Source organism: Cervus elaphus, chromosome 1 (genome assembly GCF_910594005.1).
Source record: "Cervus elaphus chromosome 1, mCerEla1.1, whole genome shotgun sequence".
Classification (NCBI taxonomy): domain Eukaryota; kingdom Metazoa; phylum Chordata; class Mammalia; order Artiodactyla; family Cervidae; genus Cervus; species Cervus elaphus.
Window position 1 is genome coordinate 90,303,342 of NC_057815.1, and position 19,893 is coordinate 90,323,234.

Below are 19,893 nucleotides of genomic sequence, written 5' to 3' on the forward strand. Positions count from 1 at the left end.
GTGGTGGGAGGCTTCTGAGGTGGCCCAGTGGTAAAGAATCCGCCTGCCAATGCAGGAGATGCAAGAGATGTGGGTTGGAGTCCTGGATCAGGAAGATCCCCTGGAGAAGGAAATGGCAACCCACTCCAGGAGTCTTGCCTGGAGAACCCCATGGATAGAGGAGCCTGGCGGGCTACAGTCCGTGGGGTCACAAAAGAGTTGGGTCTGACTGGGTGACTGAGCGCGTGTACACATGAAGCTGTGGAGGCCTGGATGAATTCTCAGGGTCCACAGGGCCTCTGAGCATCTGGGGCAACCTGAAGACCCAGAAGCACTCACTTTCCTCCCCCCACCTCCTGCTGTCATCAACAGGAATGCCTTTCAAACCACCTGTCTCAGCCCTGAGAAGGGGAAGAGTTAGGAAGGAACAGCATTCCTGGTGAATTACGATCAGTACACCATGTCCAACCAGTCCATCCTAAAGGAGATCAGTCCTGGGTGTTCATTGGAGGGACTGATGTTGAAGCTGAAACTCCAATACTTTGGCCACCTCATGCGAAGAGCTGACTCATTGGAAAAGACCCTGATGCTGGGAGGGGTTGGGGGCAGGAGAAGAAGGGACGACAGAGGATGAGATGGTTGGATGGCATCACCGACTCGATGGACATGGGTTTGCGTGGACTCCAGGAGTTGGTGATGGACAGGGAGGCCTGGCGTGCTGCCGTTCACGGGGTTGCAAAGAATGGGACACGACTGAGCGACTGAACTGAACTGAACACCATGTTTACACAAAAGATGGCAAGGTGTTGCAGCAAACACGTGGGGTCCCCTTGCCTTATGCTGTCTGTGTGTGGTGCCCTGGGAGGGAAGACGGGCTCCCATCTCCCAAATGGCAAACCCGAAGCATGAGGGGTGCCTGGAGGCTGTGTTGGGCATCTGGTGGTTGGCATCCAAATCTAGCCCACATTTACCATTTTGCCTTTCAAAGTCACCTCTATGTATGAACCCCTCAACCTTGCATTCGCTGCTTCTCAGAAGGCCAAGCCTGAAGCATCCACCTCCTGGTGTTTTTTTGCCAAGTTGCTTCCACTTCCTGGGCCACTGCCCCGCCTCTAACTAACTGCCTGGTGAAATTCAACCCATCCCTCAAAGCCCAGCTCACATGTCACCTCTCCCTCCGGTTGGAATTCACCTCTGTCTCCCCAGCACTCCTTGTTTGGCCTTTTCACTCATTACTTTTTCTTGAGCAAAGGGCTTAAGTCTCTCAGATCCTCACTTCTCTGTGCATGGGCATAAGAGCTGCAGTAATCTTTAACCCTTTTCGGGTAGCGGGCTTCCTTGAAAATGCGATGAAAGCTCCTGGAAGAGCTACTGTTGACGGAAGCCCGCTGTGTGTCGGTGTCAGGCCCGGGATTTAGGACTTTTCCGTTCACTATTTCATGTGATGGGCAAGTCTCTGTAGCCAGGTGCTGGTATTAGCCTCACGTTACAGATGAAGAAAGGAGGCGTGGAGAGGTTAGCCGCCTCTCCGCAGGTCACACAGCTGGTACCACTAGCAGAGCCAGATTTACCCCATGGCAGAGTCGGGCGCTCATCTCTGGATCCGCTCCAACGCCCCGCTTTCAGCCTCCCTGGCCCGAGGATGGGGGGTGGGCAGGGCAAGACAACACACAGCACGTCTCCTGCAGTTTAGGGGTTCATGCACCTCTAAGCCACCCTCTGGTCAGGTCAAGCAGGCCATCGCTGGGGTGCCATCTGAACGCAGGCCTGGCTGTGCCCTCGAGAGGGGTCTCGGTCCACATCTGGCGACCCAAACCCGGGGGCCCCCGGAGCCGGGGTCGAGGGTACAGGCTCGTGGTTTGGGAGCCGCGCGTCCCGGGTGCCGAGTCCCAGGAATGTGGGAGGGCTGGGCGGAGAGGGCGGGCGAGGCGGGGGCGCTTCCTCTGCCCGCCAGGAGGGGAGCCGCCCCGGCGCGCGCGGGTCGCGCCGCCGCCCCCTCCCAGCGGCCCGGCCGGCCCGGCGGGGGCGGGGGGCTGCAGCGGGAGGGCGGCGAGGGGCCGCGGAGCTCGGCAGCCGCCCGGCCGGCCCGGGCGGGAGGAAGCGATGAATATTCAGAGGGGGAGGGGGAAGGGAGGGGGCTGAGCGCTCGCCGCGGCTCCCTGCAGCCGGAGCCGCATGACGCGCGGAGGAGGCAGCGGGAGCCGCCGGGGCCGCGGGAGCCGGGATCCGGGCGCCGCGCGCCGGGGGTGGGCGCCGCTTGCTCCGCCCTGCGAAGCCCCTACGCGTCCGGAGACGTGTCCCCCCCGCCGCAGCCGCGCCAGGCTCCGCCGTGTGGCCGCCGCCGCCGCTGCTGCCATGTCCCCGGGGAAGCCCGGGGCGGGCGGAGCGGGGACGAGGCGGACCGGCGGGAGGAGGCGGAGGCGGAGGCGGCGGCTGGAGGCGGTGACTCAGGCGCCGGGGCTCGGGCGCACGGCGGGGCCCGGCTCGCGCGTCCCGGGCACGTTCCAGGGCGCGCGGGGCATGAAGCCGGCGGCGCGGGAGGCGCGGCCGCCTCCGCGCTCGCCGGGGCTGCGCTGGGCGCTGCCGCCGCTGTTGCTGCTGTTACGCCTGGGCCAGGTGAGCCCGGGGTGGTGGGCTCCGGGGCGGGGGTGGTGGTGGGGGGGCGCGAGGAGGGGGGGGCGGGACTGGAAGCCCCTGCACCTGCCCGGGTGCGCCCTGATTGCGGGGCTCGGAGGAGATGGCCAGGGTGGGGTTGGGGGGCTCCGCGTCCCCGGGGCCCTCCTCTGCTGGAGGCCGGCCTCGCGCGCCGGCGACCCAGCCCTTTCCCCGGCTCCCGCGTCCCCGAGGGAGGGCGGCTGGCTCGGGGGTCCCAGGGGGTGGGGGGGCTCCGGAGCCTCGCCGTGGCCGCCCCCCGTGCGGGCTGCAGGCAGTCTCTGGCCCGGCCCGGCCCGGCCCCGAGCTGGTCACATCTGGCGGGCGCGGGCCCGGCTCGCCCGGCCGAGGCGGCCGGAGGGGGCGTGTTTGCGGAGAGCTCCGACCGCGGAGCCGGGCCGGCCTGGCTGAGCGGCGGCCGACCTCCGACCCGGCCTGCGGGGGCCGAGGGGCGGGGCCGAAGGGCCGCGGCTGCGGTGGCCCGGGAGGGGAGCCGGGGAGGGGAGCCCGGGCCGGGGCCGGGGCCGCGGCGGGTGGTGGTGGGCGAGGCGCGGGGCCTCCGGGCCGCGGGCGCTGCTTCTGGGGAAAGTTGCAGCCCCGGGAGAAGGTGGCCCCTCGCGGGCGTGCCTCCGAGCGACGGTCCTTCTCCCGGAGGCGCTGCCCGCTTTCCCTGGGTGCTTAATCCGTGCACTGTGGGCGCCGGCTTCCTCTGCCCCCTGCGCTCCCTGTTCTCGAATTTCGCCTTTCAGATAATGCTGTGCCTGGCGTTTCGGTGATCCATCCCCCTGAAAAGCGCCGTTTCCCCTCCATGGTGTTCCCACGGGGTGAGGGAGGGCAGCTGAGCGATGTCCCCATTTCACAGATAGGGAACTGGAAGGAGAGAAGTGAAAAAGCAGAATCGCCCAGCCCTTCGCGGCAGCTGAACCAGCGTGTTCGTTCCCTTCTAGGAGCCTGCTACGGCCTCGAACCCGCGATGGAAAGGGCCTTGGCGTTTTTTTGTGAAGGAAAAAATGTCTCATACAGACGGCAGCTCTAAGAACAGGATGTTTGAAACCTGGGAAGCGAGTTATTGACTGGGGAGGGAACCTGGCTTCAGGGAAAACTCCCCCCACCCCGCCCCATCCTAGGTCCCTTCCTTTTTCTTTCTTTTCTTGAAATTGAAGTCTAGTTGCTTTATAGTATTGTGTTAATTTCAGGTGTACGGGAAAGTGATTGGTTATACGTATACACGTATGTATCTTTCTGTTTAGTTTTGATTCTTTGCCGTTACGGTTTACTACAAGGGAAAACTTTTCAAGCACAAATAAAAAGATTGCCTGAGAGCAGAAACACCAGCCTTGGGGCAGCAATGCAGCCCAGCAGGCAGGACCGGAAGGTACTAGGGCCTGGGGGCCTCCAGAAGCTCTCCGCACCCAGAGGGCTCTCTGGTTGTCTGTGTCCCTTGAGTGTTCCCCGGGCAGGCTTTGACCAGTCTCTCAGGAAGGCCTGGAAGGCACGGTCACCTCTTGCAGAGAATGTCAGATTCGGGGTTCTGATAATCTGTCAGATTCAGAAGACCAGCTCCAGGGCCAAGTTCAGTCTCCTCCATCCTCCCTTAATCGCTTTTGTAGGATGGGACCACCTGCCCCATGGGTTTGCCTGGTGGCTCAGCGGTAACGAAGCTGCCTACCATGCAGGAGACGAAAGAGATGTGGGTTTGATCCCTGGGTTGGGAAGATCCTCTGGAGGAGGAGGTAGCAACCCACTCCAGTATTCTTGCTTCGGAAATTCCACTGACAGAGGAGCCTTAGTGGCCTATAGTCCAGGTGGTTGCAAAGAGTTCCATGAGGCTGAACACACACATACACACACACACACTCACGCACCACCTGCCCCATGGGATTGTCTGAGGGGCTTTCACTGGCCAGTGTCTGAAATGGCCTTGTGAACACGAAAGGGCATCCAGGTGGGATTATCATTAAGGTACAGTGTGTATGGACTTTCTCCTTGTCCCTATAAGGAAATTCAAGAACAGTATATGAGATTAAAAAAATATCGCCTTATATTGAAGATCTCTTGTATCAGATACTTCATTTATTTTTAGTTTACTTTGGTGCAGATATATCTTATTATCGTATTTATCTTTTTGCATGGGCCATAGTGGTTGCTAGCTCTGTTTGGAATCAGCAAAAAGTTTCTTGGGTAAATTTATTTCTTGCCCAATCCTTCCTTGTGTTTCAATAGCATCTTGCCATGTGACACTTGTCCCCTATTCAGATATTTCCTTCCTCTCTAATTTGTTCTGTAGAAACTTGAGGAGTCTATTTCTTGTTTTTGGATGCATTATAAAATGGGAAATCTAAAAGGCTTTCTGAAAAAGCATCTTCAAAATCCACATTCGACAGTTCATTTTGATGTTGGATATTTCAGGGAGTCAGTGCATTTTTGAGCTGGACCAGACTTCAAGATAGCTCAAATTCCTTTATTATTATTATTTTTTTTTAAAGATAAGGCTTTTGAGGCCCAGGGAAGACAGTGATTGGACTGAGGCCAATGGTAGAGGATGGTAGATGGTAGAGGAGATGGGATGGGATTGAAACATGTGTCCCTTGCCTGTGTCTTTGATTTTCATGATTTTTTTTTTTCTTTTGCCATTTTTCACTTTGCTCTTAATTTTACTGTAGGCACAGCGCTGCCTCACTGTGTACTCCTGAAACTGTGGGTGTGAATAGAGTTTTTCTTTTTTCCATCTTTTTGTGGGATCTTCCCAGGTCAGGAATCAAATCCATGTCTCCTGCCTTGACAGGTGGATTCTTTACCACTGAGCCGCCAGGGAAGCCCTAGAGTTTTCCAAGTCAAATCATATTTTCCATGTATGTGTTTGGCTGATTGCCTTTACTGTCCACCTTAAACTATCACAACATTGTTATCAGCTATTTACTCCAAATAAAATAAAAAGTTAAAAAAGCCAAATCATATTTGAGATGGAAAGTCATATTTGAAGTTTTCAAAGCTTATACATTTAGGAAATGTGGGTGAAGGGTCTGACTGTCTCCCTAACACTTGATTGGTTTAGTAAGGCTTGGATTGTGTGTGTGTATGTGTATGTTTTAAAATGAAATCAACAGTAGCAGGTTTAAAAAATTGGGCAAGTTGTGGAAAAAATGCACTCTGGGCATTCGTGAGGCTAGATACAGAAGCAGGGAAGCTGAGATGCTAGAAGACTCAGTGCTTAGTAGGGCTGGAAAAGCAATTTTTGAACCTGTTTTCTCATCCCCTTTCTCTGAGGCAGGAAGGATGGCCGGGGATGATTCCAACATGTGGACTTGTCTGGTTGCAATGACTTCACCCATTCTCCTAGCATTTTTGCACATTAATTTTGGTTTGTGTGTATGTTTTAGGCAATGTGACAAAGCTATCCACCCTCCCTCCCTTGGTCTTCTTCTCTTGAGAAAAGTAGTCCTGACAGATTCTTTTTGAAATCAGCTTGATCGTGGACTGCTTTCAAATGAAAAAACAAAAAACAAAAAACAAAAACAAAAACCGAACTGGTGACTGATAGCTGTTTTGTTGGTCTCATGGTGTTTTGGATTTTGCTTTTCTTTTGTTTTCTTGTTTCCTGGTGAATAATAACTGTTTGTGTTTATTATCTACTGTAGCTAATCCTTAAGTCTGCTTGCCTACCTGTTTCATCCAGGGTACAAAAAATATTTTGACTTCTTCCAAATTGCTTGTTAAATTCTCATAGAGGCAACTTTAAACATTTTTGTTTTGCTTCAGAACAACAATGGAAAAAACAGAATGATTATGTTTTGTTTGCAGGCAATTTAAGAAAACAGAGCAAATTGGTTTATGGTTGGACTGTGACTTTGAGCTGACTTCAACCTTAGCTCTATGATAAAGATAACCCTGGAATACCCAAGGTTTCCTAAGCAAAGAGACTCCTGGCTCCCGAGTGAGCAATTTTGGTCAGCAGAGAGGTTATTTAGCTCCTAAAAGTAATTTTTGCTTGGGATTGAGACCCAGGCACAGTTGCTGGGTTTAACCAGTGCATCATCAGCAATTACTTACTTAGTTTGTTCACTGCTTGGCCAGGGGAATTATTTTGAGTGCAGGGTAAGAGGCAATTTTCTGTGCATTTCCCTTCTAATAGAATGCTGCTGCAGTACTGTAATTAATAGGTAGCTTTATATGTGGCAGGCATTGTGCTAAGGGTTTTAATGTGCTATCCCATTTGGCCATATCAGAAATAACTGAGAAGTAGGTGCTATTCATGGCCTCATCTTATTTTTTAAAATTTTACTTATTCTAAAAAATTTTTGGTTCTACTCTGTGACTTGTAGGATCCTAGTTCCCTGACCAGGGATTGAACCCGGGCCTTGGCACTGAAAGCACTGTGTCCTAACCACTGGACTTCTGGGGATTTCCTGGTCCCATTTTATCTGGGAGAAAACTGAAGTTCTGAACTTACCAAAGATTCATCATAATAGTCTGTGGCAGAGCCGTGTTTGCCATCTCTGACACCCCGGTTTACTGTCCTGTGCTGTGAGAATGCATGTTTTACAAAGTCTTCGGTGTTCAACTGGGAGAGGAGGGGATACAAACGGACCTCCTTGCAGAAGAGAAACAGACTCACAGAGAGCAGGCTGTGATTGCCAGGGCAGGGAGTTGGGGAGAGAGGTGCAGCGGGAGTTTGGGGTTAGCAGATACACACGATTATATATAGAATGGTTAAACAACAAAGTTCCCTAGCAGAGGGAACTATATTCAATATCTTGTGATAAACCATCATGGAAAAGAATTTTAAAAAGAATGTGTATATAGGTATAAGTGAATCATTTTGCTATACAGAAGAAATTAATACTACATTGTAAATCAACTATACTTAAAAAAAAAACACACACAACAGAGGGGATGAGGGAGAGAGGAGGTGACTGACTTGTGAAGGACAGGCTCGTAGGGCCTTACCCTGTCCCGGCTTATGTTTCTTTGTGAGCCTGAATCTGCAAGGCGGGCCTGCCTTGGTGGAGATGGAATGGGATTTGGGATGGAAAGAGCAGGGTTTAGGTCCTCCCTCAGTCGCTTAGTAGCTGCATAAACTTGGGCAAGCCACTTAACCTCTGTGACTTCTCATTTCCTTATCTGGAGAATGGGACTAATACTTCCTGCTTCACCGGGTGGTTGAGAGGATCAGCTAAGATAGAAGGGGAACTGCTCCGTGAAATCTAAGGCTCAAGTTCGGTTGGGGGTTGCTGCTATTATCTGGGGGGAGGATGTGAGGCCTCAAGTCATTTCTTCATTGAACAGGTATTTATTGTTTCCCACCGAGTGGTGCAGAATAACCCCAGGGGTGTGCCAAATGAACTCGGCTCACATAACATTAAAAATAGTGATTATTTGTCTTAGGGGAGCTTTGGTAAAAATGTAAGGGAGGTGTCAAATCCGTGAGTGTCGTGGTGAATACATTTGTGTAAACTTACTAACAAGTTGAGCTGAAGGAAAATGTTGAGGGGACTTCCCTGGTGGTCCAGTGACTGGGACTCCTCACTTCCAGTGCTGGGGCTGAGGGGACAGGTTCGATCCCTGGGCGGGGGAACTAGATCCTACCTGCTGCAACTAGAGATCCCGCACGCCCAAAGATCGAAGATCCCGTGTGCCCCAGCTAAAACCTGGGGCAGCTGAATAAACAAATACTTAAATAATAAATACATTTTAAAGAGAAAAATATTGAGTAAAAATAATGATGTAAATGATGGTGTGTTTATGGCACCCTTGTAACCGTGATGCATTTCTTAAACCGGGGGCACACTGCATGGGGCACAGGCAGTTGTGAGTGAGCGAGGCAGCCTGGCTTCGTGTCTCTTAGAGGCTGTGGGGCTGACACGACTGGTCACCTCCAGCTCACCAGTCACAGCTGTGACACGGGCTGTGCTGGGGGTGTCCTTGCTGCCCCCTGCCCCCTGCAGAGGACGGGCTGGCCCTGGGCTTGCCAGGGAAGAAGTGGTGATGAGAGGGACAAAGTGGAGATCCCTGGAAGCTGTAGCTGTGTCAGGCCAGAGGAGTCCACAGCAATTTTGTCGCCTCCTCCTGTGGCTTTCAGTAGCTTTTCTGGTGACCCCTGGGAAGACAGGAGCTGTAGGAAATTTGCTATTGCTTCCTTATCAGCAGTAGGATTCCTTGATAGTCATCCTATTGTTTCAGCGTTTCCATGGCATGTAAATGCCTGGGTGAGGGGTGGTGGTAATGAGACAGCAGATGGGGGCCACTTTGAAAGCCAAGTAGTGTCAGCTCCCACAGAAGGTCTAATTTTAAACATGCAAATAATTTTCAGTTCCACTTTTCCTTCTTCCTGTTAGAGGGAAGCTGTCCTCTGTTGCCTTCTCTGAGGCTTGAGCAGACAATGTTGTTATTATGCCACAAACTATCTCCTTCTCCAGAGCAGGGATGGGGTGGTGTTTTTCTGAGTGCCTGCGCTGGCCCCAGCCCAGGGTTATTTCATGGCTTCTGAAAAGAGATGTGAGTGAATATTAAAACTTAGCACTAATATGGATCTAACACAGTGGTTCTTAATCTTTCAGGGGAGGGTGAGGTTTTCAACCCTAACAGAGTATGTATATGTAAAGTATGTATATGTAAAAGTGAAGACTCCTCTCCCTAAAAGAAATGCACATATTTACAATTTTGTATCCCATTTCAGGAGTTTACCTTTAAAATAGCCCATGAAGCCTAGGTTAAAAACCCTCTAATCTAAAATTGTAACATTTACAAAGTTATGTTTGTAAGTCCTCTTCAAAGAGATAACCACTATGTGTATCCTTGTTTTCCTCCTAGGGAAAAAAATGTTTGTATGTAATATATTTAAGTATCTATGTTCATCATTTTAAAAAGTTACATTAAAGGTAACATTACATATACATTGTTCTCTACTTTTAGCCTTTTACTTTACTTAGTTATCTTGGAGATTATTTCATATCTGGACCCATAGTTTTAACTTATTCTTTTAAATGCCTAATATTCTGATGTGTGACTTTACCACAGTTTATTTGGCCTTTCCGGTCAATGGACACTTCAGTTATTTTCTGACAACCCTCTCCTCCTTTTTTTTTTTTTTTTTTTTTTAGAAATCATGCTTCAGAGAGTGTGTTTGATACATATTTCTTGTAACTTTCAGGAGAATATCCATAGGGTAAATTTCTAATTTTAGGATGGCTAGCTTAGAGGGAACCTGTATTTAAAAATTGGATAGCTGTTAAATTTCCCTGTTTGTACCTGCACCCATAGGCTTGGAGAGTGTCTGTTATTGCTATACTATAAGCTGAACCGAAGATTGTTAAGTTTTTAAATGTGTATCAGCCTGAGAGGTAAAAAATTATATCCTGTTACTTTTAGTTATATCTTCAATTTTGAGTTAGTTGAGCATTTTTTTGGGCTATTTGCATTTCTTCCTTCCTTTTTTTTGGCGGGGGGGGGGGGGGAGTTAACTCCCCGTTCATTAAAAAAAGATTGTCTTTTTGTTATCTATGTGTGCAAGCTCTTTGGAAATGAAGGAAGTTAGTCCTATTCTCTAATTTCTGTTTCAAATGCAACAATATAATTCAAATATAAATATGTCTAAAATATGACTATTTTAGATGCAACCCTTGTCCTTAGGAACTGAAATTTAAATAAGACCTCTGGGTGATAAAGAGAGTATAGACTGCAGCGAGACTGCCAGGTTGGAATCCTAGCTCCACCATCTAAATAGCTGTGTGTTTTGGGCAGGCGCCTTAACCGTTCTGATCCTTGGTGTTCACATTTCTAAATTGCTAGTGTAACAGTAGTACCTCTCACACAGGGTAGTTGGATAAGTTAAATGAGATCACATTATGTTAAAGTTCCTTGTAAATTGATTTCAAAATATAAGAACACTGTTTCACTTATTCAAGAATTAGATTTTTAAAGTTAGAGCAAAAGGACATAATTCTGAATTGTAAAAATTGTGTTACAAAATTTAAAAATTGAATTTGAGATTAAATCCACAATGGATAGTATACATACACACACAGATATATATATGTATGTGTATATATACCTATATATGTATATATGTGTGTGTATATATAGATAGATATATATATTAAAATGTATAATGTGAAATGGTGTAGGCTTCTCTGCTAGGATAATTTAAATTATATTTCTCTTTTGACAAGTTGATATACTTGAATTAATATAGGTTAAATGAGCACAAGATGTGGCTGAAGAGTGGCCAGTGAGATCTTTGCTCCCAAGGAGTGTAGGACTATTGACCATGTCCTTTAGAGAAACAGGGTTTTCCATGAGCATCCCTATTGTTGTGACCTGGCCAGCTCTGACTGTGGCCACCTCCTATCCCTGGGGACATTTTCTCTAGGACCATGAGGAGTTATTTTATGCTGCCAACTGAAAGTTTGAAGGCGTTCTTCTTGGCTCTAATTGCAGAAGATGGGAAGTTGAGAAAGTCTGTGCTGACCAGGCCACCTTGTTTCCATGGCAACAAGGTGATGCTGCAGTTCCTGCTGTGGCTGAGGGGCCACCATGTCCATCTGTCATGGGGGTTATTCCTTCCCCACTAAGCATGGACCACACTCATGGTCTTATTTTGCTGAGACACTGGCATACGTTACTATTTATGAAAACTAAAATATTATTTTTACCTATTTGGTTTGCAAGGCCTTCAGCATATACGATCTCATTCAGTTCTCACAGCATCCCTGTGGGTTTGTCATTGTTCCCATTTAAGATGTGACTTATCCTGTCCATTTCGGGTGCCATCTGTCTGTTGTACAGTAATAATGTACATGCACTATATAGCCCAGTTTTTAACATTAGTCAAGTTTAGAATTAGCTTTCAGGAGGCTAATTGGCCAGTTGAGTCCCCTAGTTTGGTTCATTCATAATTATTAGGTTGAACTGTATGAAATTACTGTTTTTGGTCCTTTGAATCCCGGCAGTTGTATATGGTTCCATCTAATATGTTCCAGGAAATGTTCTTTAATAGTGAAGTCTAGAAAACCAAATCATAGGCTTGCATGTTGTAAAGTGGTATATTTGAAACCGTGGGTCATAAAATCAGTTTAGTGACTTATGATCAGCATTAGAAAATGATAGAGTAGAAAATATTGGCATCTTCTGCAGGTGGGAAGGGTAAGAACTGCTTTATGAAAGCATATGTATATATATATATATATATATATATATATATATTTGTGTGTCTTTGTATGTACTGAATTGCATATAAGTTGAATTCGTCATTGCCGAGAAAACTGGAAGCCACTGTTACAGGGAAAGGAGAGGTGGAAGGTGTTGGTCAGGGGGTGGAGGTGGTTTCTGTCTCTAAAGACAGTGGAAAACTAGTATAATGTCCCGAAATGTGCATAATCAGTGCCCACATAGATGACTGAGACCATTATGCAGTGGCTGGCACAGGCGGGCCCTTAGGAGGGCAGTGGGTTGCCTGGCAGCTGAGGAGGCCTTACCTTAAGTAGCTGCCCTTCTGGAAACTTCGGGGGGACCACCGCAGTTGGACAAGTTATTGGCCACACTCTCTGTTCTTGGGTGCATAGGTTTGGTAGGGAGCTGACACTCACTGTCTAGTGTGTTGTGTGCTTTGAATAAAAACTTAGGACCTTCTCAGGGGAGCTGAGACTCTGAGGGGTTGTCACCTGTCTGTTGAGTAGTGGGACTCAGACTCACAGCCTGGCCTTTTTTTTAAACCTTCAGGCCACGCTGCCCTCAATCCACTCATGCTAATCCCCAGTTGCCTGGAGGATCCTGATCTAGACTTTGACTTTATTCCTCTACGAGTCAGTTCAGGTTTTTGTTTTTGTTTTTTATATAAAAAAATTCAAAATATAGATAAATAAAAAAAAAAAAAGAAAGCAAAATTATTATCTGTAATCTCCACTCCCTTGAAATTAACTCCTGGTACCATTTTCTGATGAGTGATCTTTGTCTTTTTTTAATGCTTGTTCTATTTGTTTCTACTAAAAAGATAGGATTACCTCCTATACATGCTTTATAATTTATATTTTTCAATTTTTTAAAAAATTGGGGTAGATGCATTTCTAGGCGGTATCCCAGGAACCCACAGCATAAACATGAGGCTTTTTCCTGGAAGGTCACTGTTACTCAGTAGAAAGTCTTTTGGGGAAAAAAAAATTTTTTTTTTTTTTAAACAAACATGGTTGCATCCAGAAAATTTTCAGCAAATACGGAAGACAGCAAAAAGAATCTCTATCCCTCTGGGGTATGAGTTCTCTCCCCTCTGCTATTCTCAGGGGCATTTTGTAGAGTACTGTTAGTGTGTTGCAAATATTTCCCCCTTGAGAGTGAATACTCTTCCCTTCTCTAACTTTTAACTGTTGCATCTCATTGCATTGTATGGCAGTACCTTAGTTTATCTAGTTCATCTTGTGATTAGTTGTCTAGTTTGTCTCTAACATGTTTTGCCATGATAAAGACTATTTGGATAACTTTGTGGTTAAATCTGAACACATCTGATGGTTTGGGGGTAGGTGGTGATTATAACAGTAGCTGCCGTAGGTTGAATAGCTATTATGAATTGTCAGCACTCTGTATGTATTAACTCATACAATCCTATGATGTAGGTACAGGGAAGGAAACTGAGGCCAGGGAGTTATAATCTGGACCATGGCCACAGCTTGTGCCAGGACCTCAACCAGCTAGTTGTGGGTTTCCTTGAGGATGCAGGTAGATCTGGGACGGGGAGGGGGTCATTGCCTCCGTGCGCCAGGGTGCGTGTGAGTCTCCTGGAAGGACAGCTGGGCTTGAGGGCCACTCTCAAAGGTGGGAGAACCCCTTCCTGTGGGGTGGGAGGCCCATTGACATTTGCTGCTCAAGCGCCATGACTTGGCAGGAATGAAATGCTTCCCGGAACTGCAGAAGTGTCATGGCTATGGAGTTTAGATCCTGAAGCTGTAAGTGGTAAAGGCTACCTGAAACTTTGGGGCCTTGGCTCAGATCAAATGATGACATAATGGCATGGCTTTGGGGTCTTGACCTTCCTTTTGTGAATGAATTTGGGTTTCATAGAGCTTGAAATTGGGCATGGATGACATGCCTTTGGGGTGTCCCAGGAGAAGAGCAGCATGGCAAAGGGCATGCATCCAAATCCGTGTTCATCTTCTGCAGCGTTGTCTTGGAAACTTGTTACATCACTTGGGAAATGGGTCATAATTGCCAGGCCACATGTTATTAGGGTTAAATGAGGGAAGGTGTGTGAGATTAAACCCAATCCAGACTGGCTTAAATGTTTGCTCCCAACTCAACCATAGTAACAGTGCTTTCTGACTGGGCTACTGTTGCCATGTATCCAAGGATGAGACCTGCTGTGTAGTTGTTGAGACAATTTATGCCTTGGTGCCCAGGAGAAGTATTGTCTACAGTGGTCACCAGACCCTTCTGCGTGAAGAGAAATTGTAGGGGTACAGATGGGAGCTCTTATTTCAGATGACACGTTGGCATGTCTGAGGATGTGGGCATATATTCACTGTGAATCACAGTGATCTCTAAGAGAGAATAATGTTAATTAAGCTAGAGCAGGAGATCATCAGACTAGGGGCGGGGGGCGGGGGTGGAGGCGGGGAGAGAAAGAGGTCACATACAACCAGCCAGAGTCAGCCCTTCCTGGAGGAGAGTCATGGTCCTGTATGCCTGTTCTCCCAGCTGTGAGGCCATGCCAGCCCATCACACCCTTGCTTAAGGCAGGAAACATTTAGCCAGCACTAATCTCACCTTGTAGATCTAGCACGCTGCAGCCCAGCCTGTCTCTCTAGGGTTGCTGTACCCATCCTGGCGACCTCCAGCTTGGCTTCATCATCCAGCACCTGTCTTCTGACTTCCTGCCTGAATCCCTCCCTCGAGGTCCTCTCCTCCTGCAAACTGCTCTCCCTGATACCACCTCTGATTCTGCATTCTCACTAGAGTTCAGACCTGATGCTGAAACTGTTTTGTAGCTCTGACCTGTGCGTGTCTCCAGTCAGTCACAACCTCCTATTTAGCTTCCTTGTATCTGGTTCCTGGGAGTCCATCCCTGTGAGAGTGGACGTCAGATGGCTTGAAGTCACTTTGGGGACAGTCTCACCAAACTCTGGGCTTGTTCCTGGAACTGAGAGACAGTGTATGTGGTTGTCGAGAGCCTGGGTTCTAGAGGAAGAGGACTGCATGGGAATTCCATGAGAAAACATGTTTTATCATGTTGTTTAACCTCCCTGTGCCTCATTTTGCTCATCTATAAAATAGTGGTGGTTGTATGACTCAGCTCTCAGGCTGTTAGAGGAAGCAGGTAAGATAAGGTAGGTATTGCAAAGAATTACTCACCGCATGTTAAATATCAGTAGAGATTCCCAGGGGGCTCAGTGGTAAAGAATCCGCCTGCCAGTGCAGGAGATGCAGGAGACCGGGGTTTGATCCCTGGGTTGGGAAGATCCCCTGGAGAAGGAAATGGCAACCCACTGCAGTATTCCTGCCTGGAAAATCCCATGACAGAGGGCTACAGTCCATGGGGTCACAAAGAGTTGTACATGACTGAGCACCCACACGCATGCAACTGAATATCAGCAAACATGACAAAAAAGAAAAGGGACCACATGTTGGATGGGGGTAAGACTCAGATGCTCAGCCTCTGTCTGGCCGTAGAGTCTGTGACCAGCTGTTTGATTTCCTCTGGAAGAGGCACATGTAGTATTGAGCCTTTGCTGTCCCCTGGAATCTGGCCTTTAGGCTTTGAGGCTGTCTCCCAGGGTCATTGGGGGTGAGTGGGGACAACTACTGTTCCTTTAGACCAGTGCTTCTCAACCTCAAATAATCCCTTATTTGGGGGACTATCCTAAGCACTGTAGGCTGTTTACCAGCATCTGTCCCTGGCCTCTGCCCATTGCTTCCCCCAACTTGTGACAATTAAAAAAAAGTCTCTGGCTATTACCAAATGTCCCCTGAGGGTCAATGTTGACTTAGTAGGCGGGCCCAGCTGTCCTTCCATTCCCAGGTGATGATGTCACTGACTTCATCTTTTCTTTTATTTGAGTGGACCCTTTTGAAAGTCTTTATTGAATTTGTTACAGTATTGCTTCTGTTTTATGTTTTGGTTTTTTGGCTGAAAGACATGTGGGATCTTAGCTCCCCGACCAGGGATTGAACTGCACCCAGTACGTTGGAAGGCCAAGTCTTAACCCCTGGACCACCAGGGAAGTCCCCCGCTGACTTCTTCTTGTGAGACCGTAGATCTCACTAGCAAGTGCATTTACAGATGTGACGAATAGCCGCACTGCTGGGTCTCAGAAGCAGACTCCCATTCAGCCTCTGCTGGTGCAGTGAGTTCCTTCCAGGGATGCCGCAGCAGGGCAGCTGCTGTCCGGGGCGTCTGGGCACCCAGGAGTCGAGTCCTATGCCAGGCTCCTCCCCGTGTGGTCAGTCTCACTGTCCTCCTCTGCAAAATGGGAATAACTGACACTCTTCCCACCCTGCCCGGGGGGACAGGAAGCCCATGTTAATGTGATAAGTGTGGTTCAAAGCTTTACTGCAGGGCATGTGAAGTTGAAGGAAAGGCTTCGTGTTTATTAGCAGTGAAGCCAGATGTGCCAAGTTCCGCACAAGAGAGAGACCTGGTCGAGGGGAGATCACATTACACAGAAGCCCTGCCAAGTCCCCCTCCCACCACCTCCCTAGAAGATTTTTCAGCTTTTTGAGTGTTTAGCAGCCCCAGAGATGGGCATGAGCCTAGAGGCAGTGCCTTCAGAGCCAGTGACAGGGAGAGCAGCAGGAGCAATCCTGGAGGAGGAACCCCGGAAAGCCCGCTGAAAGGGTGGCGATGCCAGCCCAGGGCGAGGAGGGCTGCGGAGGCTTTGTGCATGGGTGCTCAGCGGTGTCCAACTCCTTGCGACCCCACAGACACTGGTTTCGCCAGGCTCCCCGTCCCTGGGATTTTTCATGCATGAATACTGGCGTGGGGTGCCATTCCCTTCGTCAGGGGATCTTCCTGACCCAGGGATTGAACCTGCATCTTCTGCATTGGTAGGCGGGTTCTTCACCCACTGAGCCACCTGGGAAGCCCTGCAAGAGGACTGGCTTTCTGAAAGTCCGATGTTGACACGGCTGCTTGAGGACACATCACTTTGTGAAGCCAACGAAGGGCTCCTCCCTCAGTTTTCACACCTGGTCAAGATGTGCTCTTTCTAGGGGCTCTAGCGTTGTGCCCAGATTGCAGCAGGCCCTCCCAAGCTGGCCACTGGACTGTCCCTCTTCGTCCTTTTAATTCTGGCCATTTCAGAGCTGAGGCACAAAGAAGTGAGGGGACTTGCCCAGAGCCAGGGATGGGGCTGTTCAGTAATCTTTCTGTTGCTTTTAAGCAGCAATTTAAGAGGCTTTCAAAGCCTGAGTTTTCCCACCAAATGGGGCTAAGAAACACCTCATAGGATTCTGATTGAGATGCTGGGAGAAAATGCATAGGGAGCCCCCAGCCTGGTGCCTGGCATACAGAAAAGTGAAAGAAAGTGAAGTTGCTCAGTCGTGTCCGACTCTGCGACCCCGTGGACTGTAGCCCACTAGGCTTCTCTGTCCATGGGATTCTCCAGCAAGAATACTGGAGTGGGCTGCCGTGCCCTCCTCCAGGGGATCTTCCCGACCCAGGGATCGAACCTGCATCTCTTATGTCTCCCGCATTGGCAGACGGGTTCTTTATCATGAGCGCTACATGGGAAGCACCTTTCCTGGGTGGTACTTCTCCCATGGAGGCAGAGAAGGCCTTAGAAGCCACTTCCGGTGGTCTCTTCCCCATGGTGGCTGCACCGGGGGAGCTTCTAGAAAATGCTGATTGGAGACCCCACCCCCCCAGTCCGACTAGTGGGGTTTGAACTTCTGGGTGGGTGGCCACACACCATCCCCAGCTCTGTTGTTTCATTTTTATTTTTCCATAAACACGAAGCCTCTCCTGCCTCACGTGGTATTGAAGTGTGGCCAGGGACGAGAACCACTGAGACCAAACCTTTTTTTTTTTTTTTTGAATCAGAGGCCCGGAAAGCATATGGTTGTCCAGGTTTAGTGAGGCAGGGGAAGGAAACTAGGGTTTCTTTCTTCATAAAGGGCCAGCCGTATGCTAGGCTCTTTTAATTTCCTGCAGGGGTTCTTTTTGTCCCATAGAGATGTGTAATCCCACTGTTTAAACCCATGTGGCTTCATATTGCTCTTGGGATAAACCCATATGGTGTGTCTGCAAGACTCTAGACCTTGGGTCTGGATGACCAGACCCAGCCTTCCTCTTTGACTCACCCTGCTCGCCTGCCCCTTTTCGCCGATTCCATTCATGCTGGTTCTCTCATCGCAGACACTGGTGCCCACCCTGCGTTCTCCCTTGGTGGGTCGGGGGGGACTTGCTACAGTGTTCTTCCCCAGATCCTTCTGGTTCCTTCTCAGGCTTTAACTCAAGTGGCTTGCCCAGACCGCTCTGGCCTGTGGTCCTGCTTCATTTCCTCCCTACTCACCAGAGACGATCTCACTGGTTTGCTGTTTCTGTTTCCCTTGTAGTTTAGTCTGTCAGTCAGGTCCGACTCTTTGCCACTCCACGGGCTGTAGCCCACCAGGCTCCTCTGTCCATGGAATTTCCCAGGCAAGAACTCTAGAGTGGGTTACCATTTCTGTTTCCCCGTTCCCTGGAATAAGAACTTCAGGAGGTAGGGGCCCTGTCTGGTTCTGTGCTCCATCGTTCATGACTTGGACAGAGCCTGCCTCAAAAAGATGCTTGGTAAATGGATGAATTAAAAGAACAACCCTGACATAGACCTGGTATTATCCCCGAGTGACAACCCACTAGAATCCCAGTTAACTGCCTCTCAGTCTGATATTATTTCCAATGATCTCATAATATTTTTGCCTTTACCCATGACAGCCCAAATGTGTATGTGTGTGTTTGTGCCAGTGCATGCTCTAGTTAAAAAAAAAAAAAAGCCCAGATTTTTAAGTCTTTTGGACTTCAGCTTGAATCCCAGCACTGCTTCTTACTAGCTGTGTGATCTTGGAAGATTATGGAACCTGTCTGAGGCCCAGTCTTCCTTGTCTGCCAAATGGAATCACAATCAGCATTAATGCTTGTTCATGCGTGCTTCAGTCCTGTCCAACTCTGTGCGACCCTATGGACCATCGCCTGCCAGGCTCCTCTGTCCATGGCATTCTCCAGGCACAAATGCTGGGGTGGGTTGCCATGCCCTTCTCCAGGGGATCTTCCCGACGCAGGGATGGAACCCGCATCTCTTACGTCTCCCACGTTTTCAGGCTGGCCCTTCACCACCGGTGCCACCCAGGAAGCCCAGTATTAATGCTCAGTTGGCATTGATTGGAGGCTTTCTGTGTGCCAGGCAGTGTGCGAAGGGCTGCGTGTGTGTGGACTGAGTGAGTCCTCACGACCGCCTCGGGAGGAGGCTCTCTTCTTGCCTTCATTTTACAGGAAAGGAAAGCTGAGATACAGAGAGGTTCAGCAACCAGCCTGAGGTCACACAGTGAATCCAGCCAGACACGAGAGTTCAAACTTCGGCAGTTTGGTTCTAGAATCGGGGTGTTTTGAATTTATGAAACCACATCCGGATGGCCCCCGATGGGTGGTGGTGCTGAGTCCCCAAGGCTTGGGCAGGGTGTGGAGCCCGGGCAGTCAGGGAGTGTGGGCCAATGAGTGCATTTCCCATGAAAAAAACAAAGCAAAACAACTCTTTGCCTCAAATAATTTATTAAGTGCCTAGTTTGTGCCTGGCGTTGTGACTTGGGCCAGTAAAAAAAAATTAAAAAAATAAAAGGTCTCAATCCTATCACTCCAACTCATCAGCGTTTTATGCCCAATTATTTGGGCACTTCTTGTGGTAGTGATGGTTTTAATTGGAGATGTGACTTTACGACTGTGCTGGGCCTGGGTTGGGCATCACCTTGCTGAAATTTTCTGTTCTGACAAATGGAAGCGTGAACAGCCACGCCTGCATTTCCAGTGGCTGCTACACTTTGGGGTGAGCAGGCCTCAGGGTTGATGTGAGACCGAGAAGCCTCAAGTGAGTTTGGTCTTTTTTTTTTTTTTTTAATTATTTTTCCCTAATTATATTAGAGTGGCATAACAACATTAAAAGAAGCTGGAGAAAGGGGGAAAAGGAAAAAGCCATATATTTCTCCTTATCACGGAACTACTATATTTTAAAGCAGTTACAGCTATGATTTAGTCCATGTGGCTTCTTGTTTAAAATAATTGTGATCACCGCTATTAATAATAACCAA

The 19,893-nt window shown here is 48.8% G+C and overlaps 1 protein-coding gene across 1 annotated transcript in view; it reads left to right on the forward strand.

Moving 5' to 3' along the window:
• Positions 1 to 2,132: 2,132 nt before the first annotated feature.
• The window catches only part of PTPRJ (protein tyrosine phosphatase receptor type J), a 169,108-nt gene continuing 151,347 nt past the window's right edge, over positions 2,133 to 19,893 (forward strand). The window contains exon 1 of the mRNA XM_043912164.1: positions 2,133 to 2,595. Within this exon, the coding sequence (XP_043768099.1) occupies positions 2,155 to 2,595 (441 nt within the window). The 5' untranslated portion in view covers positions 2,133 to 2,154. The remainder of the gene's footprint in view (positions 2,596 to 19,893) is intronic.